The sequence below is a fragment of the Lampetra fluviatilis genome, chromosome 12 (genome assembly GCF_964198595.1).
Source record: "Lampetra fluviatilis chromosome 12, kcLamFluv1.1, whole genome shotgun sequence".
Taxonomy (NCBI): Eukaryota; Metazoa; Chordata; class Hyperoartia; order Petromyzontiformes; family Petromyzontidae; genus Lampetra; species Lampetra fluviatilis.
The window spans coordinates 98,684-123,706 of NC_136286.1; the positions used below are offsets into that span (position 1 = coordinate 98,684).

Consider the following 25,023-nt stretch of genomic DNA (forward strand, 5'->3'; position numbering starts at 1 on the left):
ACGCCCCCCCTCGTCCGCAGCTGGAGACGTCGCCTCGCCGGCCTGTCGTCGATGCGCGGCGTCGGGGAGAGCGGCAGACGGCGGTAGAGGACCCGTGGCTCCCAGCAGCTCGTCCTTGTCCGCCTCGACATCTTCATCCGACGGAGGATCCGGTGGGTTTCTTTTCTTGAGGTGCTTGGACATTTTCTAATAATTGTCCAAACGGTCTCAAGAAGCACTTCTGTCACCAATGTAATAAAGGTCGTGGAAGTGACTTCTGGAATCCGGTCTTTATTTGTCTTTCGTTCCCAACACTCCTATCTTGCTCCTTCACGCTGCTGACAGACAGCGTGAGAGGGAGAGAGAGAGACATACGCGCGGCCACGTGGCAGCTTGGACCTCGCTCCAGCATGGCCTCACCCTCCGTTCGTTCCAGATCTGACCACGTGTTGTCCGTCTCCACCCCTTTTAATACCCGGGTCACGTGGTACCTTTCCACCAATCCTGGTTAAACTCTATGGAATCTTCTAGACTCCATCGTATGTTCCCAGGACCGCGCCCCTGACTTGTCCCCCCATTGGCTGTGGCTAAAGCCAGCAGATCCAATCCTCTACTTACAGATGTCACCTTCCCATTACGTCAGGGCCACGCCCCTAGACTTCCCCCCATTGGCTATGGGCCAGGACCGGTAGAGCCAATCATCATAATGAGGTGTGATCCATCAGCAACTCGGATATATTCTCACATTACACTACTAACAGCCTAACAAAAAACCAACAAGATCATTACTAGTTCGACGTCCCTAATTGAACCAACCAAACGTCCCTCCCAAAAACCCTCGGCTGCAAGACCTCCCAGATTATATGGTCTTCCCAAGATCCATAAAGAAGGTACCCTACGACGGCCTATCGTGTCCACGATCAACTCTCCTACCTACAAGCTAGCCCGTTTTTTATCGGATACTCTGCTTCCCTTCACTGGCAAGACAACCTCAGCAGTACTTAACTCAACTCAATTGGTTTCTATGGTCAAGGACATTGTACTGTCTCCTGACGATATCCTTGTCAGCTTTGATGTGGTCTCTCTGTTCACCAAGGTCCCAGTGTCTGACACCATAACAATAATTGAAGACTTGGTCCAACATGGATTGAACCCTGATGTACCTGCGCTGGTTAGGCACTGCTTCACCAACACTTACTTTACCTGGAATAGTACCTTCTACAAACAAAATGAGGGTACCCCTATGGGTTCGCCCTTATCACCAGTGATAGCCAATGTTTTCATGGAGAAGTTTGAATCAGACGCCATCCAAACATCCACCCTTCGTCCTTCCCTGTGGAAGAGATATGTGGATGATACTTTCGTCATTTGGCCCATGGCCTCCCAGCATTGAACCATTTCCTAGACCACATCAATTCTAGACACCCATCCATTAAATTCACCATGGAAGTGGAGAAAGATGGCAAGCTGCCATTCTTGTATGTTCTGTTTGAGAGGAGGCCTGATGGTTCTTTGGGACATTCTGTTTACAGGAAGGTCACCCACACAGATTCCTACTTGAAGCCTGATTCCCACCACCACCCAGCTCAAAAGAATTCCCTCATCAAAACTTTATACCATTCGGGCTCATTGCATCTCTGACCAACATCACCTGGCCAGTGAATTAAAGCATGTACATCTGGCCCTCAAGATGATCGGATGCTCAGACCGTACTATCCGCCAAGCTGTTTCTCCCACCATGCAGAAACAACCACCTGAAACTCCGATCAAAATCATCACGCTGCCATACATAGCAGGCGTTACCAAAAAGATTTCCAAAATTCTAAACAAACACAAGATCCATGTCCGGTTCAATACAGTACACAAAATCCGTGATCTGATCCCATCCGTAAATGATGTAATTCCGGACTTACAGTACCCCGGTGTTTACAAATTGAGTTGTACCTGCGGTGACTGCTATATCGGGAGACGAAACGACATATTTCGGACCGAATTCACAAGCACGAATCATATTCGAAACACGGCAGAACGAATTCTTCGGCCGTTGTTGATCATTGTTACAACGCTGTGGGTGATCATGATAGTTTTTCTCCGATACCAAGGTACTCTGCAAGCCGTCTGGATACCACCAAAAATGTGTCCATGAGGCCATACAGATATACAAACATAAACATAACTTCAACCGAGAAGATGGATTCAAATTGAGCAATTATTGGAAAGATGTGATTAACCATGTTAAACCTCAACCGCTACTCTCCCCCGCTCTGCATCCCCCCTCCCCCATCCGTGGCTCCGTCGTGTAGTACCACCTTCACCTTCCTGGCTCCACCCACACCCCACCCACCCATCCTGCGCCCGTCCTCCTTGGCTCCTCCCCCTCCTCTTACCCTATATAACAATGTCTCATCACAAATAACTCTCGCTACTGTTATTTTGCTGTGCCTTTTTTTACACCTGATGAAGGAAGCTTGAGTTGCCTCCGAAACATCGTGATTTAATTTAGTTTTCATTTATTGTATTGATTGTGTTACCTACGTGACTTTACCGAAAAAACAAAGAGTATGAATCCTTGCAGTCATGAAAGCTTCAAACCTAGAGGAAGTAAATGTCATTTTATACGTATTAGAAGATTCATTCTATGAAAATGCAAAATACCTTATTAAGAACCATGCCAATTTTCATGAACATTAGTGATTACGTTTTAAAAATATAGCTATTTAAAAGTCATGACAACAAATCTAAGAATAAGGTTTTAGATATCTACGTCATAAATACTGCTTAAGTAAGGTGTCAAACCTGGTCTTTTGAGACCCATTACTGATGTGGCAAAGAGGTACAAATTTCACATTTTGGCTAATATATTTGTGATGCCGCTGCCGCCGCGAAGCCGCTCGGCGGGCGCCCCATCTATGACCTCGCCACCACCAAGCGACGGGACCGACCCCGCTTCCCCCTCACCGCCCCCCACATAAACACACCCCCACACATTTCCCCCCCATAGAGCTCCGAGGGGAGGTCACCTGGCCGGCAGGTTTTCACCCGAAAGCCCTCATAGGGATAATCTTCACGGTTTCCTGCGGCCAGGGAATTGGGCGACCTCCCCCGATGCTAATTCGCACCGCGGCGCTGTAACCTGGGTTGAGATTGCATGGTCACGGTGGGGGCTGTCCAGCCACCACGGTTGAAACGCACCCCCCACATACACGTATCGGTAAGGCAGGCAGGGGTCCGCAGCCACGAACGGAGGGAGAAGCCAGGGGGGCGGCTGATTGGCATAGCGGGTGTGCTCGGGGACCGCCACCGCGCAGCAGCCCACGGCGAGCCCTTTGTTACAGAAACTGTGGCTGATTAGCATAGTCAAGGCGCCCGTGGACCGGCGCCGCAGCCAGCGGGGGCCCATTGTTAGGGAAACCGGGAATGCGGCTGAACCGGTACGGCGACCTGATTGGCCGAGAAGGCCCTCGGGTCGGCTGTCTTTGATGTAGGTTAACGATAAAAGGGGAGCACAGACAGGTAGAGCCTTCTCTTACTCCTGAAGTCAGGGTCCGGGACGGTTCCCAGTTCGGTCACTCGAACGTCCGTGAGACGCGTCGAAGTGTGCAGAGAGGGCGAGACCACCGGAGCGCCGTACGCATCTAAACTGTGAGTAAGAGGAAAGAGAGTAATGGGATTGAGGCTAGAGAAACCAAAACCGCTTAGAGCAGGGGTCTCAAACTCGCGGCCCTCGGGACGATATTTTGTGGCCCCCACCTTAATATGAAAGTTTAATGTTAGTGCGGCCCGCGAGTTTTATATTGTAGCAACCCCGCTGTTAGCTGCTGTGTGGGACAATGTTATGATGTTCTGGTTTCCTACTGTGTGCCTGTCCAGTGAATGCGGCATGCATGTGAGTGACATGGGGGGCGGGGTCGTGTGTGTGTGTGTTTGTGTACGTGTGAGAGTGAGTGAGAGAGAGAGCCGGGAGAGAAAAGAGTGGCTTTGGATGTGCGGAGAGCAGGAGGGTGAAATTCATAGTTTTCCGCCCTCTTTCGCGCAGGTCATGATGTATCCAGTGCTTCATTTGTAAATCACAAGGTGCCGGAACGCTAAGTACATATGACAGCGCAGGTACGACGAGCACAGGTCCCGGAACGCACATAAAACGACGCTTAAAACAGCACACACATGCCACTTACAATGCAGTGGGACTTATTTAGGCTATACTGCAGTGGCGGTATCAGTCTTTGTGTCAGTGATTAATAAAGTGGCATCTTGAGCAAAGGCGACTTCTGTGTCCAGCGGAGAAAACGAACAGAACACACACACACACAATTTGTTAAATTGAAGGCAAATTCAAGGGACACCACGGCTCCTTTACGCACACGCTGCGCTGTGAGGTTTTGGGAGCTTCTTGACGCAGACAGATTATTCTAAACCGCAGCAGTTTATAACACGTCATTGAGCTAATATCTACATTTTACAGTCTGGGCTGTTTTACATTATTATTTACACCTGATATGTGTGGATGAATTTTAATGATTTAAATTCCCTCATCCTCTGGTAGTGACATTTACGCACCGAGCCACAGACTGTACATGACGATGTGCATAATTATTTTGGTTCATCTTAGAAGTCTGCATTTGTTATTATTTTATGAAATTGTGATGCTGTTGTTAAGAAAGCTTTATATATAACTTATTAGATTATACTGGTAGGAACGAAGTGGACCAGCCACCAATAGATTATATTGGTAGGAACGAAGTGGATCAGCCACCAATAGATTATATCGTCCGTCCGTTTGTCCGTCCGTCCGTGTAGCAACATCGCCCCCTACTGAAAAAACTTGGCATGACCCTACAAAAACCGAGACCTAGGCCTGAAACTCTCCCTTCGTATCGTACCCCCGCGTGTGTGAAAGGGAGTTAATGTTTAACAATGTTACATTCCCTGATGTTTTTTTAATAGCAACATTTACATTTAAAGCTTTTACATAAATAATTAAAACATTTATATTAACAATTAACTCACGGCAGCCTAAGGCCTACAGCTAGGCCTAAAGCCTAGACCTAGGCCTCAAGCTCTCCCTTCGTATAGTTTTCCCGTGTGTGTGAAAGGGTGTTAATGTTTAACAATGTTACATTCCCTGATGTTTTTTTAATAGAAACATTTAAATTTAAAGCTTTTACATTAAAAACAACTCCCTACCCCCCCCCCCCCCTCGTCGGTGGCTCTCCAGCCGAGCCAGGCCTGGGAATCTCTCCCCCGCTCGGGGTGTATTGGGCGGGGCTACAGCGGCAGGGGGCGGGGCTGGGCGGGGCAACGGCGGCAGGGGGCGTGGGCACGAGGTGGAGGGCGGGGCTACGCGGGGTTGGGGCGGGGTTACGGCGGTAAGGGGCGGGGCAACGAGCTGGGGGCGGGGACACCAAGATGGGGCGGGGCCACGGGTGGCCGGGGCGGGGTTACGCGGGTGGAGGGCGGGACCATGGGGCATCCACTTATTGGCGGCCATTTTTTGCCATTTCATTTTATTATAGCCATTCAATTGTTCGGTCCTACCAGCCCACCCCACAGGGTCCTGTTATCTTGTTATTGCGTGGCCACAAATTAGTAATTCATCCACCGATGTCAACAGGGGCTCCGTAATTTTCTAGTGATTACATTATATTGTTATATTTTATTTTAATCATTTCTTAAAAAGCTTTTTTTAATATTCATATTTTTTTCGATACGAGAGGTACCGGATCTGCTCAAACAAGTCCCGGAACGCAGGCAAGCCAACACGCCGGCACAAAGTAAGCACAAAAATGTATAGAAAAATGTGATGATGTGACTGAAGGCAGCGAAAGCCCCGACAGTGACCAGCAGCATTTGAACCCCGTGGTCACACAATGACGCTGCCTCATATAGTCCTCTCCTCTCCCTCTTTCGGCTCTCCACTGTGCGCGCACCGGAGCGCGTCAAAGCGCAGATCCACAGCTCATCCCGGCTCAGATCCCCGTACTTTGAACAGAGAAGCGTGTATAGTAGCAGCCGCTACAGCTGTGTCTGCCTGTGACTGGGGTGTGGGGACGAAATCTGATGGGAACGCATTACCCCCCCCCCCCCCCCATAATCTACGCACCTGTTGTTACCGGAAAAAGCGGAAATGACGTGCATTTGCGGAAATTACGTCTCCGTGCGTCGCTGGTTGGCTAAACACTTGACTGAAACTTTATTGCGTGAGCGACAGCAAGTGGAATGAATATATATCTTGTCACACAGCCCCAATCATGTCTTTTTCAAAGCCTGCAGTGAAGAGAAAGGTTGGTGACGAGCACAGACAAATTCAGGAAAAGTGGGAGATGCAATATTTCTTTGTTGAGCACATGAGCACCCTTACGTGTCTTATTTGTACAGAAAAAGTTGCGGTGCACAAGGAATACAACCTCAAACGTCATTACTCAACTAGACATGCTGAGGAGTATGCAAAATACCAGGGAGATGAGAGAGCCAACCGGTTGCCAATCTTAAAATATGTCTACTGAGGCAACAAAATGTCTTCAAGAAAGCAACCAAAGAGAATAATGCAGCAGTCGAAGTAAGCTACGTGGTTAGTGAGATGATTGCTAAGGCAGGAAAGCCATTCACAGAAGGCGAGTTTATCAAAACGTGCATCTTACAGGCTGCAAGTATAGTCTGTCCGGAAAAGAAAGGTCAGTTTAGCAACATCAGCCTTTCTGCTAAGACCGTGGCAGAGCGCATTTCTGACCTGTCAAGTGACATTTATGATCAACTGTGTGAGAAAGCCAAATTTTTCAATGGATACTCAGTCGCTCTTGACGAGAGTTCAGACATCACTGACACTGCCCAGCTCACAATATATGTCCGTGGTGTTGATGACAATTTTGAAGTGATGGAGGAGTTGCTCACAGTAATTCCAATGCATGGCCACACCACCGCTCAGGAGATATTTTGCCAGCTGTGTTATGCCATTGTGAATGCCGGTTTGCCATGGAAGCAGTTTGTTAGAATAACAACCGACGGAGCGCCATCAATGACAGGGAGGAAAAATGGACTGGTGGCAATTGTTCAAAGAAAACTAGAAGAGGAGGGTGTGGAGGAGGCCATTGCTCTGCACTGCATCATCCATCATCAGGCCCTTTGCAGCAAATGCCTGAAGTTTGACAATGTCTGTTGTTGTGAAATGCATCAACCAAATCAGATCCAGGGGCTTAAAGCACCGGATGTTCCGTACTTTTTTAGAGGAAATGGAGTCAGAATATGAGGATGTGCTCTACTTCACCGAGGTACGTTGGCTCAGCAGGGGAAACGTCTTGAAGAGATGTTTGGAGTTGAGAGCATAAGTGAAAGCCTTCATGGAGAAGGATGGGGTGGCTGTTCCTGTGCTAAGTGATCCCAAATGGCTCATGTACTTAGCTTTTCTTGTTGACATCACGCATGAGCTGAATGTACTGAACAAGAAGTTACAAGGCGAGGGGCAGCTCGTCAGTGCTGCCTATGACAACGTGAGAGCATTCTCCACAAAACTTGTGCTATGGAAAGCCCAGCTCTCTCAGACAAACCTTTGCCATTTCCCAGCATGCAAGGCACTCCTGAATGCAGGCACACCATTCAGTGGTGAGAAGTATGTTGATGCCATTTTGAGGCTACAGGAGGAATTTGATCACAGATTTGCAGACTTCAAGACGCACAGAGCCACTTTTCAAACTTTTGCGGATCCCTTCTCCTTTGATGTGCAAGATGCCCCTCCTGTGCTTCAAATGGAGCTCATTGACCTGCAGTGCAACTCTGACCTCAAAGCCAAGTTCAGGGAGGTGAGTGGAAAAGAAGACAAGCTTGGGCAATTTTTGCGAGAATTGAACCCCAGCTTCCCTGAGCTTTCCAGAATGTTCAAGCGGACCATGTGCCTTTTTGGGAGCACATATTTGTGTGAAAAGCTCTTCTCCACCTTGAACTTCAATAAGTCCAAGTACAGGTCCAGACTTACTGATGATCATCTTCAAGCCATACTGAGGGTCTCAACTGCTTCCTCCCTCAAGCCAAATGTGGCTCAGCTATGTGAGAGGAAGCGCTGCCAGGTCTCTGGCAGCAAGAAGTAGGCAAGAGAAGCCATGTTCAGAAGAACCGTTCATGTTCTTCAATATTCTATTCATGTTCAGAAGAACCCATTGAAGTTAAATAACTGTTAGTAATGACATTTGAGAAGTTTGGATTTTTTTAGCAAAGTTTTTTTTGTGGAATACCTGATGCGGCCCAGCCTCACCCAGATACTGCCTCCAGCGGCCCCCAGGTAATTTGAGTTTGAGACCCCTGGCTTAGAGCCTATCAAATTAGATAAATCGGGTACAGACCCTTGGGCGATAGTGGAGGCCTGCCTTGCCGATCCATACTGCCCCAACAGTGAATCACAGTCGGCCGATAATAAATCATTAATAACCCATCGCAGCCTCGTGTGGTTTGGACGAGCGGGTGAAAGCGCGTGGTGCTGTATGTGTGCGCTCATAACGTGGGTGGTCGGTGTTTCCACGGGTGCACGCCCCGTTCTGTCGCCGTGGAGACTTGTGCTGTGTGAGGGCTCACACCGACCGTAAACACCTGTTCCACGGCCCCTTTAAACGAGCGTTATCACGCGCTCGCGGTGGCCGCGCGGGTGCAACGTCATTCGCCCTCCGACCCCTGACCCCCCCCGTTCAGAGCGTGTGATTGCTGCGCGGGGCTGTGTGAGGGAAGGCACGCGGAGGGTGTTTGAATGGACAAAGTGGCTCAGGGGCCAGCCGAGAGTTATGTCTCACAGAGAGGAATCGGGGGGCAGTAGCCCCAACATATGTAATGCGAGCGTAAATGGGGTTTGCTGCTGGGCTCTGGCCCAATCACACGGCCCGGGGTATTGGGGGCGGAGCCCGGTATGGGGGGCGTGTGGGAGGGGCCGCCGTTCACCTAGGCTCCAATGGGAAGCGAGGTGAATGGGGGTGGAGCCAGCAGGGCAGTATGGGAAGGCCAGATCTGACGATCCGGAAGGGGAGGAGTCAGGGTCACGTGGGGGGAGAGGATATAAGTGGGAGCCCGGAAGAGATCTGGGTCAGTTGCGGGAGTTAAGAGGCTGAGCCAGGTTGGGTGGTGAGAGGAGATCCGCGCCATTGGCCACGTGGCCGAAGGACCTTCAGCACGCCGTCGGCCAGCGGTGTGCGGAGTGCGGGAGTGGAGGAGCTAACGGAGTAGCGTGCATGGGCGCGCGCGAGGAGACGCTGGTCCCTTGTCAGGACCAGCGGGGTGTGAGGAAGCGTGGAGGAGCTGACGAGGGAGCGCGTGCGGGGCGCGCGCGAGACGACGCTGGTCCGCGGACAGGACCAGCGGGGTGCGGAGAAAGAAACTAAATAAAAGACCAACGGAGACCAGCAGTGCCTGACGGAGTCTTTTATTACATATACATTAAATTAAATGCAGTGCAGGATTTAACGTTTGATGTCATTTATTGACCTGTAATCAGCACAATACAAGCAGAATAGAACATGTGTAATGTGAGGATATATCCGGCTCACTGACGTATCACAACTCGTAATGATGATTGGCTCTGCCGGTCCTGGTCTATAGCCAATGGGGGAAAGCCTAGGGGCGTGGCCCTGACGTAATGGAAAGGTGACAGCTGTAAGTAGAGGATTGGTTCTGCTGGCTTTGGCCACAGCCAATGGGGAGATGAGTCAGGGGCGTGGTCCCGGGAGCTTACGAGGGAGCCTGGAATATTCCATGGAGGCTAACCAGGATTGGTGGAAACGTACCACGTGACCCGGGTATTAAATAGGGGTGGAGACGAACGACACGTGGTCAGAACAGGAACGAACAGAGGAAGGGGGTCCCTCTCACGCTGCTTGTTAGCAGCGTGAAGGAAAGCTGTAATACAAGTTTAATAAAAGACGGATTCCAGAAGTCGCCTCAACGACCTTTATTACACATGTATACAAAAAAATCGTTAAACAGACGCAAAGTGCGCAAGAATATATCTATTGCCAACATAGACCAGACACAACAAGTATTAAATCCAAGATACAGTATTGGATACTGGAATTACTAGACCAGAAATTTTAATGAGATTCTAAAGCAATGTATTGTTTTCACTTTCATTAAAACTGCCAAAATTTTTCATGCAATGTCGCTGATAACTACATAGTGCAACATTTTGTACATTGATGTAATTGTACATACTTAAAAAATGGTTTATAGGCAAGGAAAATATATTACTACTGCACTTTTAAACATAACCATTCATTTATCAAACATGAAGGTAAATGGTTTTCAGTTCATTCGAACTGGTCTTGGGGCTCGTGTTTAACATGTAACAAACAATGCCCGCAATGAACAGTGCATTGCGAAAGCTTGAGAGAATTCTCAAGGTGCAGCCCAAATGGGAAAAGTGGACTTGGTTTTGTTAAGTTACGCATCCATATTTAGGAAATATATGATGTGAGAGTTTTCGGTTATAATTCACTTTCCATGCACGGTTCCATGATGCTAAATCAACATTGACAATCTCCCTTGCATCATTCTGAATAGAGAAAAAGCAAGTGCACGGTCTTCACCATTTTGTGTTCAGGGCCTCATTCAAGCTGTAGTTGTACAGAGTCCGGTTTAATTCCCAGCTGCTGTTGTCGCTGTTCATGTTTCCTTGCTGAAAAGGAATATTTAAATATTATTACATGGTTTCCCAGTTATACAGTTTGGATTAATAGTTTATAAAACCGACACTGCCTTATCATTTCACAGAACCCATTTATGGTAAGAAACAAGTTTACCTGTAAAAAAAAAATCACACGCTCAACTCATTAGAGGTGAATAACATATGCAATGAACTTGTAAATCTACAAATAGCATATCAATTGCCCATGACGTTCAGTAACATAAATGCCCATTTCCCCTTGTCAATTATTTAAAAAGTGCATTTTATAACGAAACTAGCTTTTTTGCCCATCCAAGGACAGGTGTACATTGCAGTAAATCTGAAATATTCAATAGAAAAATTGTGCAGCTCATGATTATTAATGAGGGGGTTGCCCCATGTGGAGTGACGTCATCTGCTAATGGTTATTGGGGAGGGGTGCGGCATGTGGAGTGACGTCACCCTCATGGTTATTAATGAGGGGAGGGGTGCGGCATGTGGAGTGCGCGACTTTGTGCATTAGTGTAAATTTCCACGCGGGCATGAATATTAATGAAGGGGGGGGGCTCTTTTGCAGTGACGTCACGTATGGATGTCGCACTGTGCTGCGTAGATTTCTTTTTTACCGTCACTTTCTGTAAAGAAATGTCAAATTTGAAGTGACTTTGCGTAATAAATGATTTAATTCACCTCGACCTGCGTTAGTGTAAAAATGCACCCACTCATGAATATTAATGAGCGGGGGGGGGACCTCATGTGGAGTGACGTCACACGTGGGACACAGACATTTCTGGGTGATTATAGTAGGTAATGATCAACAATGCACAACGCCTCAAAATTATACGGAGCATGCAATGTTCCATAACATGAACCGAGATTAAAAAAACTATTACATTACTGATAACGGTGCGATAATGTCTTATATGTATTGTCCAGTAGAATATTAAAAGACTACGTGCCTCTCCAACTTGTGTATAACATTTAATAACTGCTGCTGCAACATCCATCATCACCAAATGTTAAATAGTAAAAAGTTATCTCAAATGAGCAGAGGTAAGTGTGTATTCCTATAGTGGGGGTAATTTTCTCCAAAGGATAATCACTGTTGACTTCCCCACAAAGATGATGGGCTGAATTAACCTCCAACTAGGATTTTAAATTGCAACCTTCAGACTGCAAGTTGTCTGCACTACAGCTGAGCCACCAAATTAATGTTCAGTTTGGTGATGAATGTAAGCCAATTGTCAAATTATTGCAATAATTGTGGAAGTGCATTCCAAAGTTTTGAATTAATGTGGGAAAAAAATCCTGTTAGATTTTACACATGGTACCGTAATTGCTGTGAGGACATGGGTCTCTGCAGCATCAGCATTACATATGATAAGCATGATTTTATTAATACACTGACTAACATCCACAACATGCCACCAGGATACACATGGCCAATTTGGTGTACAATGCTCTGCCCAAGATTTTAGTATTTTAAAGCAATGGCAAATTATTACACATGTTGAATCCAACTAATTTGCTTACATGTGTACTTACGATATCCGGGGATAGAAATACTAGGTTCGTGTTAGGATGACATCACGAGGAAAAGGAGAGAGAAGGTGGGGCGAGAGACAGAGGGAGCGCCCAGACAGAGGCGGGGCGATCGGGGCACTTTTTGGAGGGAGTCGGAGTTGGGTGGACGCGTGCGGCGTGAGCTCGCGCAAAATAAAGAAAAGTGTCGACTCTCGATCTTCCTCTGGTGGACTCTCTACACATGTAAAAAGACCGACTTGTGCACAAATTTAATAAGAACTATGTGGCCCTTTTTCGTTCGAGTTAGTTGTCAGCAATGTAAATGAAACCCTAACCACTCTACGATGAATGTGCGAGCTGCTTTCTCAAAGTGTTGAAAGCCTTACCGGAAAATGTCCAACGGTCACAATCTAGGTGTAGGGATCAGGCCACTTACACATGTAGTACATCTCGAGCTGCTGTCTGAGTCGCACCGTCTGGAGGTCACTGAGGAAGGCATCCTCTTGTCCACGGTCAGCACTTGGGGGCACTCCAAATATCCTCTGAATTTTGCGCCGATTGCTGTAAAAACGTTAACAATGTTTGCATTTCGATTTAAAGCTTTCGTGACTGCAGGGATTCATCTTCTTGGTTCTTTCGGTAAAGTCACGTAGAAGGGAAGTAATAAAATAAGAATATTTTTATATAATACATTTTATTTTTTTATTTTATTTTATTACTTCCCTTCTACGTGACTTTACCGAAAGAACCAAGAAAATGTTTGCATTGCTGCGCTGCACAACACGCAATGTATAAAAAGCCCATTTATCCAATGTGTTAATTTCTGCAGTTAAATCCTTCAAGGCAAAAAGTAGTGTGCTCATATCCCACCTGATAACTCATTGGAGTCCACGGCTCATAATCAGAAGGTTTTCGAGTTAAAATCCTGGTTTAGAGTTGAGTGGGCTTATCATCACTCCGGGATTGATAAAATATATACCACTTTGTGGGGCAACAGTAGTTGTCATATGGGGTGACTCATCTCTACCATGAAATGTTAAATTTCCACCATGAACCCAGGGCTGTAAACAGATGATCAATGCCTCAATGCTCATTTTGAGCAGGAAATCACTTTGACATCAAGTGTGCTCGTGTCCTGCCTCCTCATACGTGGGAAAGATCCATTATGCGATGTGCTGCTAACGTACATTGCCATTCCACTGCCAACACCCACTCACAGGGAAGGGACGTTTGAACACATGACACCTTTTGAAATTAAATGTCTACATCACATATGTGATGCCGCCGCCGCGAAGCCGCTCTGCGGGTGCCCCATCTACGACCTCGCCACCACCAAGCGACGGAGCCGACACTACTTCCCCCTCACCACCCCCCACATAAACACACCCTCATACATTTCCCCCCCATAGAGCTCCGAGGGGAGGTCACCTGGCCAACAGGTTTTCACCCAGAAGCCCTCTCATAGGGATAATCTTCACGGTTTCCTGCGGCCAGGGAATTGGGCGATCTCCCCCGATGCTAACTCGCACCGCAGCGCTGTGACTTGGGTTGAGATCACATGGTCACGGCGGGACTACCCAGCCACCGTGGTTAACACACACACCCCCACACACGAATCGGCAGGCAGGTAGGGGAGCGGAGCCACGAACGGCGGGAAACCAGGGTGGGCGTCTGATTGGCAGGGCGAATGTGCTTGTGCCGCCAGCGCAACAGCCAGCGGCGGTCCCTTTGATATGGAAACCGGGACGTGGACGGCAATGAGAGCGCCGAATGCTGCGGCGCAAGACGAGCAATCTGATTGGCCGAGAAGGCCCTCGGATCAGCGACGGCTTTTCTTTGATGTGGGTAAAGAATAAAAGGGGGACGCAGAAAGGGGAAAGCTCTCTTGCTCCTAAAGTCAGCAATAGGGAAGCTCTCCAGTTCAGCCACTGGAACGTCCGTGCGACGAGTTGAGGTGTGCAGAGGACGGGCCCGCCGGAGCGCCGTACGCATCGAACTGTGAGTAAGAGGGAAAGAGAGTATTGAGATTTAGTCTAAAAGCCAAAGCAGCTTAGATCCTATCGAACTAGATAAATCGGGTACAGACCATCGGGAAACAGTGTAAGCCTGCCTTGCCGATTCCTACTGACTCAACAGTGGCTCACAGTCGGCCAGTAATAAATCGTTAATAAATAATCACAGCCTCGTGTGGTTTCGACGAGCGGGTGGAAGCGCGTGGTGCTGTGTGTATGTACGCTCACAGCGTGTGTGGTCGGTGCTCCATGGGTGTGTGCTTCATCTTGCTGCTGCGGACCCCCGCACTGCGTGTGGACTAACTCCCCTTGCGAACGCCCGTCCCACAGCCTTTTATACCACCAGTAACGAAAACCCCCAATCGGCAACGCGGACGCGAGCAGCGTCATTCGCCCTCCGACCCCTGACCCCCCGTTCAAGGCGTTTGATTGCTGCGCGGGGTTGTGTGAGGGGAGGCGTCGCGTTTGATTGGCGGAGAGGCAACGGAGTGTTTTCAGGCGGCAGTGAGCCGGCGACGAGCCATGCCCCTCTCGCGGACTCGCGGGGGTGCGACCCCGGGAGGAGAGCCGGCGGGCGGAAGCCCTTCTCCCTCGAGCGATGAGCACAGCGGCGGCAGCAGCTGTTCACACACGAGCGAGGGATCGGGAGACGGCGGACCCCCTGCGGCCGGCGCCCAGCAGAGAGAGGCCTCGCGGGCCAGCGGCCTCAACACATACACAAAACAAATGTCTCCCAAGTTAGCGATTTGTGCTTTCCAAAACTCAACTTTTCGAAACATCTGAATCCCAAAGTCTAGCCCTCTAGCAGGCTACAGCACTCGGCACAATTTTCACAACTGCTCACTTTCATGAGGTCACCACAAGCTACAACCTTGGAATTCACATTTGCTTGCTCAAATATAATCTGGAGCCCTCTGTCTTCAGACCACAGCCCAGAGTCGAGAGCCATAGAACTTGCAAATTTGACGATCCTAGTTTTGAAGTCAAACCTGGTGAAACAATGTAATTGAAAGTATTTATTGACACTAATGGATGAGCAGCTTATTTTTCAGAAGCCATATGAGCCATATGGGGCGTAGCGGTGGCGAGATGTTAACTCCCTCGCATGGTATGCAGGAGTTCGCGGGTTCGACCCTGACGCCTGCTGTATATTTAGAGTTTCCATGTTCCGTCTTCCCCTTGATTGCATAGATTTTTGTCTGGGTCCTCCAGTTTTTCCCTCAAGATTTAGCAACATGCGTTTAGAATATCGGCTGCTTTAAATGACCACTTGATAAACCACATTGTTTAGCTATCATTTGTGGCCAAGTCGCTTCTGAAAAAGACCTACAGTTCAGGGCGCCTAACCTGGTAAAATAACGGGTTTTTTTGTTGTTTATAGTTTTATAACTGGTGCAGTGGGTGGCTGTTGCAGTGCAGTGACCCGGCCTGAAATCTTACTCTGCCGAGTTTTCACGAGGCATTGTTCTATGAGACAGGCTGTTCACGTATGAACATTTTCCAGAACTTGTGACAAATGCAAATTTAAAAAAATTGGTCTTTAAGTAGTTGCATGGTTTGTTGTGGCTAAAGCTAGACCTACCATCAATCATTAGGAAGCGTGTTTTAAATTAAAGTGATGTCTTACTGAATTATGAGCCTTCTACCTGCCAATTTCATAATGCTTGGTTGCGTACTCTCCATGTCTGAATTAATTCAGGAAGGCTTGAAGCTGCTTTGCTGTACAAGAGACTTAAGGGTCAAAAGTTTGGCTCCGGGATGCGTCCACCAAGAGGCCAATGCGTCCATCACCAAAGAGCTGTAGCAGCATGGGAGTCCACTCACCAACACGCATACGGGGTCCATTGATATAGCTCCACCGTGAGGCTGCACTCACCGGCGCGGTGCGCACACAAGAAGCTCCGCCACCGCGAGTTGCCACCTGTCCCGGTGGGGATTTGTTTGGATGGAAAAAAATTAATTTACCGAGCAGTGGTGCCGGTATTGTGTTGAAGTGTATTGCCGTTTCCTGTTGTAGTCTTGCATGTGGAAATATGTTCCGGAACTAAACGCCAATACAGTTTAACGTAGTGTTGATAGCCCTACGAAGGCAGCCATATGTCCGGGTTTAGTCTCCAATGGTGAAGGTGGCAACCCGAGGCCCCACCCACCAAAACAAAACACACCGAGAGCTCCACGCGTACGAGCAGGTAGCCTCCCCCACCCTTGCGACGGCGAGACCCGACTCACCGGCGCGCGTACACCAGGAGCCCCACGCTGGCGAGCGCCGCCACCAGGTAGACGTTCGTGGCGTCGGTCCACGCCTCGTGCACGGAGTAGTCGAGCCCCGCCGCCTCCATTGTCGCCTCCCAGAGCCCACTGAGCCCGGCCCTTGCGATTGGCCACGATTCCGGGTGACGTCACGCGGGTAACTACGTCGCCTGCGATTGGACACCTCGTGCGTGACGTCCTCGGTGCGCGTTCCCAAACCGGCTGCGTCGAGTTCGTGAGTGGGGCACAGCGCTCCCCGCTCTCTCCTCACCACCCCCTCTCCCCACCCCTTCTCTCCCGCTCCACGCTCTCCATCAACTCTCTCCCGCTCCACCCCTTCTCTCCCGCTCCACGCTCTCCATCATCTCTCTCCCGCTCCATCCCCGCCGCACGCTTTATCTCCTGCTTCACCCTCTCCACGCCCTCCTCTCTCCTGCTCCATCCCCTCTCTCCCGCTCCACAACCCTCTTTGCTATGCCGGAGCCCCATGCCATGGAGCAGCACTTCAGGGCTCACAGCCGCGTGAAGGAGTTCACCGCGCACGGGGCCAAGGTTCACTCCGTAGCGTGGAGCTGTGACGGGAGGCGTCTCGCGTCCGGCTCCTTCGACAAAACCGCGAGCGTCTTCCTGCTTGACAAGGACCGCATGGTACCCTCTCTCTCTGCCTCTGCAGGGCCGTCACGCAGTGGTCACACTTCGTCCTCACAGCAAAGGCCGCGGTTCGATTCCTGACTCGGGGGGCCGTACAGTGTGGTGTTTATACAGTATTTTTAAGTTATTTTTTTTACCTTTTTCTATATTTAGCACTCCTGACGTGTGTTTGTATTGTTATAACGTTGTGACCCGCCCCTACTGGGCGTCTGAAAAGGAGCTTTATAGCTCATCGGATTTTTCCAGTATAAAATATACTGGTTCTGTATGTTCTCCCATTGCTCTACATGGGGTTCCTCTGTGTTCTCCGAAATCTTCCCAAAGCTAAAATAAAAATAAAGTCACTGGTGTTGGCTAAACATGCCAGTGCTTAAAATTTACCTGCAAATTATACCGGGATATTAAAGTAATACTTTTTTTACCAGGTAAGGCCCACTGAGCTAAGAGGTATACTTGTTGGCCATAGCGTCAAGCCCAGTGTAGGCTTATGTGCATGACAGCTACCTTGATTCATTCATTCTTCATGACCATTACTGCCTGCACAGTCTGACCGACTGCTGTATAGTGTATACTGCCTGGTGAGTTCAGACTATGACCCGGCACGTGATACATATTTTTTACATTTTGAAACTTAAAACTTGTCATTTCACCAGGTTAGTCCCACTGAGCTACGTAGCTCTTTTTCAGAAGCGACCTGGCCACAAATGATAGCTCAATGAAGGACACGGAGTAAAATCAACGCGACCACGGGGAGAGACATGCAGACTCCAAATATACAGCAGGCGTCAGGGTCGGAATCGAACCCACGACCTCCTAGGTACCAAGCGAGGTAGCTAAAATCTCGCCACCGTGGCGCCCGTACATATGACATCACCTCCCTACTGCGAAAACTTGCCAGGACCCCCCCTGAAAAAGTCTTGAGACTTAATGAGTCTTTCCTGGGTAAACAAGTGAAAAAATATATATAGTATATAGCGCAGCAATGGGAAATCAACGGTGGTTGTCCTATGGAGAGATGTCCCAACCATAGGAATGTGGCATTCCCAAACTGGCTTAGGGCTGTAAAAAGGAGATGGTTTGCTCCGGTTTGCTTTGTTGCTGTACTTTATTTTTCTTCTTGGTTCTTTCGGTAAAGTCACGTAGAAGGGAAATAATATGTCGCAAAAAATATAATATGCCTCCAGCTAAACTTTTTTTTCTTACATCACATGGGTCTACCCCGTACTATATAATGCCATAGACAAATCCAACATTAAATTATATACTGCATTACTATACACCACCTTAGACTATACATTGTAATATTACACTATGTATTATTCTACCCACCCTACTGTATACCACGCTGCTGTATATTCACTATACAACTACTATCAACTCCCCCACCTACAAACTGGCTCGTTTTTTGTCTGAAATCCTGCGGCCTTTCACTGGAAAAATCACCTCTGCGGTACTAAACTCTACTGACTTGGTATCGACAATCAAGGGAATTTCCCTGTCCCCAGACGACCTGCTTGTCAGTTTTGATGTGGTTTCCTTATTCACCAAAGTTCCTGTACCTGACACCATCACAATCATTGAAGACTTGGTTCATCAAGGACTGAATACTGAGGTACCCCCCTGGTGAGACACTGCTTAACCAATACATACTTCACCTGGAATGGAACTTTCTACAAACAAACTGAGGGCACCCCAATGGGCTCCCCCCTATCTCCGGTTGTAGCCAACGTTTTCATGGAGAAATTTGAGACTGACGCCATCCAGACTGCCACTCTACGCCCAACCTTATGGAAGAGGTACGTAGATGACATTTTTGTCATCTGGCCACATGGCCGGCCTGCTCTAGACCAATTCATCGACCACATAAATTCCATACACCCAGCCATCAGATTCACCATGGAAGTCGAAAAAGATGGAAAGCTACCCTTTTTGGATGTCCTAATTAAAAGGAGACCTGATGGTTCAATGAGCCACTCTGTCTACAGGAAAGCCATCCATACGGATGCTTACCTAAAACCAGATTCCCACCACCATCCATCCCAGAAGAATTCCCTCATCAAGACTCTACACCATAGAGCCCAATGCATCTCCGACCAGGAACACATTGCCAGTGAACTCAAGCACGTACGTCAAGCTCTTAATGCTATTGGTTACTAATCCGCAAAGCCATCACTCCAGCCATCAAGAAGGATCCTGTTGAGCCATTCAAAACCATCACCTTACCCTACATTGCTGGGGTCACAAAAAAGATCTCCAAAATCCTGATTAAACACAAGATCCAGGTCCGATTCAACACAGTACATAAAATCCGTAATCTGGTCCCATCTGTAAAATATGTGGTTCCAGACATACAGTACCCTGGCGTCTACAAACTAAGTTGCCTCTGTGGTAGCAGTTACATTGGAGAAACAAAACGACATGTCTCGGACCGCATCCGTGAACATAAAGCAGACCTGAAACACGGTAGGACAAACACCTCAGCCGTGGCAGATCACTGTTATAATTCAGTGGGCTCACATGACATTGACTTCTCCAAGACAGAGGTTCTCTGCAAGCCATCTGGCTACCATGAGAGATTCGTTCATGAGGCGATCCACATATACAAACACAGAGACAATTTCAACCGAGAAGATGGATTCTGGCTCAGCAATCATTGGGAGGACGTAATAAACCATTTCGGATCTTAACTGATTGTGTTCACGTTTACGGTGACTTTCAGACCACAGTCCACTCACTGGCATTGACTATATATCTTTTATTCTCCACAGGGAATGGAGTCTTTGCTCCACTGCAAGTCTCCTACCACCACTCTCCCATTGACATATTTCGTTGCTTCCTCTTAGTACCTTTCACGCGATGGTCAATGGTATAGTGTATAGCAGATTGTATAATAATAAATAGTATAAAAGTTTAATGTTTAATATAATGTATAAGGTAATATATAGTATTGTAATTGTATAGTGAATATACAGCAGTGTGGTATACAGTAGGGTGGGTAGAATAATACATAGTGTAATATTACAATGTATAGTCTAAGGCATAGGGTGGTGTATAGTAATGCAGTATATAATTTAATGTTGGGTTTGTCTATGGCAGTATATAGTACGGGGTAGACCCGTGTGATGTAAGAGATAAAAGTTTAGCTGGAGGCATATTATATTTTTTGCGACATAGAATTGTAATGTATGACTTACTGTTAGTAGCTCAGCTTATTGGAGAGTATATTTAGTATATTGATGATACTGATGTCGTTTATATTTTAGGTTTTTTACGTGGTGGTTTAGCTGCTGCAGCTCCTTACTATTAAAATTCCTTCCCTTTATTACTGCTAACCCTACTCCCTCCCTTTGATGCTGCTAATCCTACATAATGCACGGGCATAATATGACTTTGAACCCCCCCCACCTCCTACGCATTCCACAAGTAGTGACTAATCCCATACCTGCATTTCCCATAAATATGCTAAATTCCTCTTGATATGCAAATTCCTTTGTCAAGGCGCCCTTCCCCCTCCAACCCAGCTTAAATATACGCTGCCAAGTTGGTGGTGCTCATTCAGATGCTGTCTTTCCGACAGACCTGTTCTTCACCTGAGGACGGCTGCTTGCGTTGTGGCCGAAACGTCGTGAGAATTGTATTTTATTACGTGTTATTTGTATTATTTCCCTTCTACGTGACTTTACCGAAAGAACCAAGAAGACGAATCCCTGCAGTCACGAAAGCTTTAAATCGGTACTTTATTTTGTTCTTGCGTTCATGATTTTTCTGACCGACATAACTTTTCCAAGAAATTCGCCAGGTCTCTTGTTGAATTCTCACCTGGTTTAAAGAAATAACCAGGTTGAGGACGATCTGGCATCACAAGTGGAGGCGAGTTTTGGCTGCGATTTTTCTGTGCAAATGCACGCTGCTGTTGTACAGGTGAAGGAGAATAATTACCGTGGGCACGGAGACAGCGTGGACCAGCTGTGCTGGCACCCTCTCAACCCAGAGCTGTTCGTCACAGCCTCCGGAGACAAGACGGTGCGAATCTGGGACGTGCGCAGTAACAAGTGTGCGGCGACTGTCAACACCAAAGGTGAGGCACACGTCCACTCCTCTCCTGCACTTACGTTGGCTTTTACATCATCATACCACATGCACAGTTGTGTTTTGCCGAGCTCATCTCTGTTTTCGTTCTATCAGCTGCCACTCCCATCATTAGTATTCAATCATCGGCCATTATCCTTTTAAAATATACACAAGGAGGGAATTGCATGATTTAAAAGTACAAGAAAAAGAAAATGTATAACCAGTATATCTTCATTTACAAAGAGCCATGTGGTACACATGGGAGGTTCAAATAGAGCGGGTGGAACAAGTGTATTCTGTGAGCAGTCAGTACACTGTTGTGTAAAATAACAACGTCGTTATTCAGGGTATGATCACGGAGTCCCAAAAGTTTTTTTTTATTCTGGTATATATTGCTTTGGGATGTTTGGTCAAGTTTTGAATGGGTATATGTTTTTGTACTAATGTGTGGGCCTTTTTGTTTCAGGAGAAAATATAAACATTTGCTGGAGTCCAGATGGTCAGACAATTGCTGTCGGTAATAAGGAAGATGTTGTAACTTTTATCGATGCCAAGAATTACAAGACAAAAGCTGAAGAGCAATTTAAGTTTGAAGTCAATGAAATTTCTTGGAACAATGACAATGATCTCTTTTTTCTCACCAACGGCAATGGCTGTATTAGCATAATGAGGTGAGGTCTATTCTGATTTACGCAAATAACATGGTTTGCACACAGCATGATGTTTCCTGTAAAAATGCCTTCTAATGTCCTTTTTTATTGCCAGCTACCCTGAACTGAAACCCATCCAATCAATTAATGCCCACCCTTCCAACTGCATCTGCATCAAGTTTGACCCGACAGGAAAGTACTTCGCAACAGGCAGTGCGGATGCACTGGTGAGCCTGTGGGATGCCAATGAGCTAACCTGTGTTCGCTGCCTCTCCAGGTGAGAATGAACTAATGTCGCACAAAATAACGGCGTCTTTGTGGAGAACAGAAGTCACAAAAACATTCCTGCGGAGGGAGCTGGTAGGAACGTTGGGTTGCTTGGTCAATGGCCAGGGTCAACAGTGGCGTGGTGTCTTCCGCAAATATGCCCTACTGTGAGGGCGGGCACAAGCCGTTGTGAGTAGGTTAAACGTTGAGTTTTATAAGGGCACCACGGGGTGACCAGCCCCTCCCCACCCCCCACCCAGCCCCTCCCTGCACGACGGACACAATAATCCCCTGTGGGCTGGTGTAACCAGGAGGTTCTTACCAGTATAAACATGCAAACAATATTACTCATCTGTCCCCATAAACCAGTTTTTTTGACAGTGCAGAGTGAGTGCATGAAGCAGGCGGGGGGGGATGTAATATGACCCAGTGCTAGTGTATTCGCCCATTATTGCACAGGTTCTTGGTTCGCATCCAATAGGCCACCCTGGTTATTACTGCGGATGTATTGGCCGTAAAATATGTGCCGTCTGTTCGCACACAGTTGACATTAAAAATCAGATGACATTCAAAACAAACGTGACATTGTGTGCTGGCGTCATCGTCCATTCTATAAATTACGCGCAAATTGCTCGCACACAGCAATAATCACTTGCTACTGAGACTAATGCCCAATTGCAGGCCTGGTGTTGAGTCACCTTGTACCCACGGACAGCTGCCACTGGGGGGGTGCCCTTCCAAATGTTTCGGATGAGATGTGATGCAAGTGACTATTATTAATATATGGATGTTCCTACATCAGCTGTTGGCACCATCTTCTCCGTCTCATGTTGACTTGTTGCTGCTGATTTCCAGGCTGGACTGGCCGGTACGGACACTCAGCTTCAGCCACGATGGAAAGATGTTGGCCTCTGCTTCCGAGGATCACTTCATTGATATCGCAGACGTGGACACTGGTACTTATGTTGCTCAGTTCATAAATATTTTTATAACTTGTTACCACTGTAATGCAACAGCCATCTCTGAGCCTGGGAAAGAGTAGAATGCAGAGGTCGCAAACAGGTTTTGATTCCTTACCCGTACCCGGCCGCACCAGGGTCGCAAATGGGTACCCGTACCCTACCCGTACCCTACCCGAAATGAGTGACAAACGGTTACTCACCAGTGACTCACGGCCTACCCGTACCCGGCCGCACCAGGGTCACAAACGGCTACCCGTACCCGGCCGGGTACGGGTAGCCGGGTATCAGGTAAGGTATGGGTATCGGATACCCGGTTGCGACCTCTGGTAGAATGGCTTGGGAAATTATGAAGCCCACAAATGCACAATCGCAGGAGCTTCTGCATTATCTTCATTACTAACAGGCTCTGCACTTGGTCTGTCAGACACGACATCTACACAGACATTGGTGGGATCTTCGGCATAGGCTGACAACACTGTGCAATGTGTGCCTACAGGTGAAAAGTTATGGGAGGTGCACTGTGACTCTCCCACATTCACGGTAGCTTGGCATCCGAAGCGACCTCTGCTGGCTTTCGCTTGTGATGACAAAGATGGGAAATATGACAACAGTCGAGATGCTGGAACCGTCAAGCTCTTTGGATTGCCCAATGAGTCCTGAACAACAGATGCCAGCATATGGCCTTTCACACGACAGTTGCAACACAAACTGACAATTCGTGTGTAGAGGACATGGGATATTGTCAAGAACTTGGTTTGGTTATTTGATTTTTACATACGCTTTTTATTGATGTTATAAAAATAAATCTTTTTCCAAATAAAGTTCTGTAATCATTTGGTGTATAAGCAAGAGGAGGGTGCTGTTCTGCAACTGATTGGCCTCCAATAGAGGTGGTTAAAATGACCGAGCTACGTCGCGTGGAAATGATGGGACACGTGCACATGAGATGATCCACCGTCAGAAATGATACAGGTGAAATATTTAAATGAAAACATTACAAATATACCAACTACGCTGGAAAATTCTAAACATTTAAAATGTTAACTTCCGATCTATTCAATAGTTCAATCGCTTCTCAACGTGTGTGTGTGTTGTCAAACATGGGGGGAGCAGGAGTGGTAGCGGTTAGCGCGCTGCGCTACGAACCCGGCGATCCGAGTTCGATTCCCACTCGCGGTCAACACCAGTGATCATTATCTGAACCAGTTCCGGACCTCCCGTAGGTCGAATAGGCCTCAAATGAATACCTGGTGTGCAGACATCGCCACCATGGGTAGGCAACGCTCCTCCCAAACTTGACACCTTAATTATTTTTAAGTAAATCTTGTCTTAAAGCTTTCGTGACTGCAGGAATTAATACTCTTTGGGTCTTTCGGTAAAGTCACGTAGATAGAAAAATAATTAAAAAATCACGACGTTTCGATCGCAACACAAGCAATCGTCCTCGGGTGAAATTTTTTTTTTCTATCTACGTGACTTTACCGAAAGATCCAAAGTATTTTTGTAGTAGTTTACCATTAAGGTAAAACATTTATTTTATGCACCCGTGATTCCTAATGTGAAGGACAAAGAGAGCCCCTGCACCCCCCAATATTGAAGTCAAACTCCGCTTGTGATCGCCGCTTAGAGAGACAAAGGCGGCCAGGCGTGGTGCAGGCCATCCGCCCCCTCGTGTGGTGTGCGTGCCGGCTCTTCACAGGCGCTACTCGCTAACAGCACTTGCCCAAAGTCTATTCAGGCTATGGGGGGGGGTCTTTGGTAAATAAAACCACGCTACTGCACCGGTGTTTCATACCTATCAACCCACACGGTTTACCACGTATTGTTGTCCATGGAAATTGAGTGTTCGAGTCCATACGGCGCACATCCGTTTTTCAATACGGGCAAAACAAACTAAATTTGTGTTTCTCCCTTGTGATGGGACGTTGTAGGATGAACGTTGAGATTTATAAGGGCACGGGGTGACCAATAATGTCTGAATTGGCCTGTAATAAGGGCAAGGGGTTGTCAGACTACGTAGGACTGCT

General features: G+C 47.6%; 2 protein-coding genes across 2 annotated transcripts; one reads left to right on the forward strand and one right to left on the reverse strand.

Annotated features, from left to right (window-relative positions):
- Positions 1-9,409: 9,409 nt before the first annotated feature.
- On the reverse strand, positions 9,410-16,607 carry SMIM19 (small integral membrane protein 19). Its single transcript, XM_078861255.1, has 3 exons — positions 16,375-16,607; positions 12,570-12,694; positions 9,410-10,621 (listed from the first exon to the last, which is right to left on the reverse strand). Exons 1-3 carry the CDS (start codon positions 16,482-16,484, stop codon positions 10,551-10,553), a joined length of 306 nt encoding a protein of 101 aa, XP_078717381.1. The 5' UTR covers positions 16,485-16,607; the 3' UTR covers positions 9,410-10,550.
- Positions 16,608-16,732: 125 nt separating this feature from the next.
- On the forward strand, positions 16,733-23,833 carry THOC3 (THO complex subunit 3). Its single transcript, XM_078861254.1, has 6 exons — positions 16,733-17,043; positions 20,968-21,124; positions 21,584-21,788; positions 21,883-22,044; positions 22,890-22,990; positions 23,493-23,833. The coding sequence occupies exons 1-6, from the start codon at positions 16,870-16,872 to the stop codon at positions 23,654-23,656; spliced, it is 963 nt and encodes a 320-aa protein (XP_078717380.1). The 5' UTR covers positions 16,733-16,869; the 3' UTR covers positions 23,657-23,833.
- Positions 23,834-25,023: the final 1,190 nt, after the last annotated feature.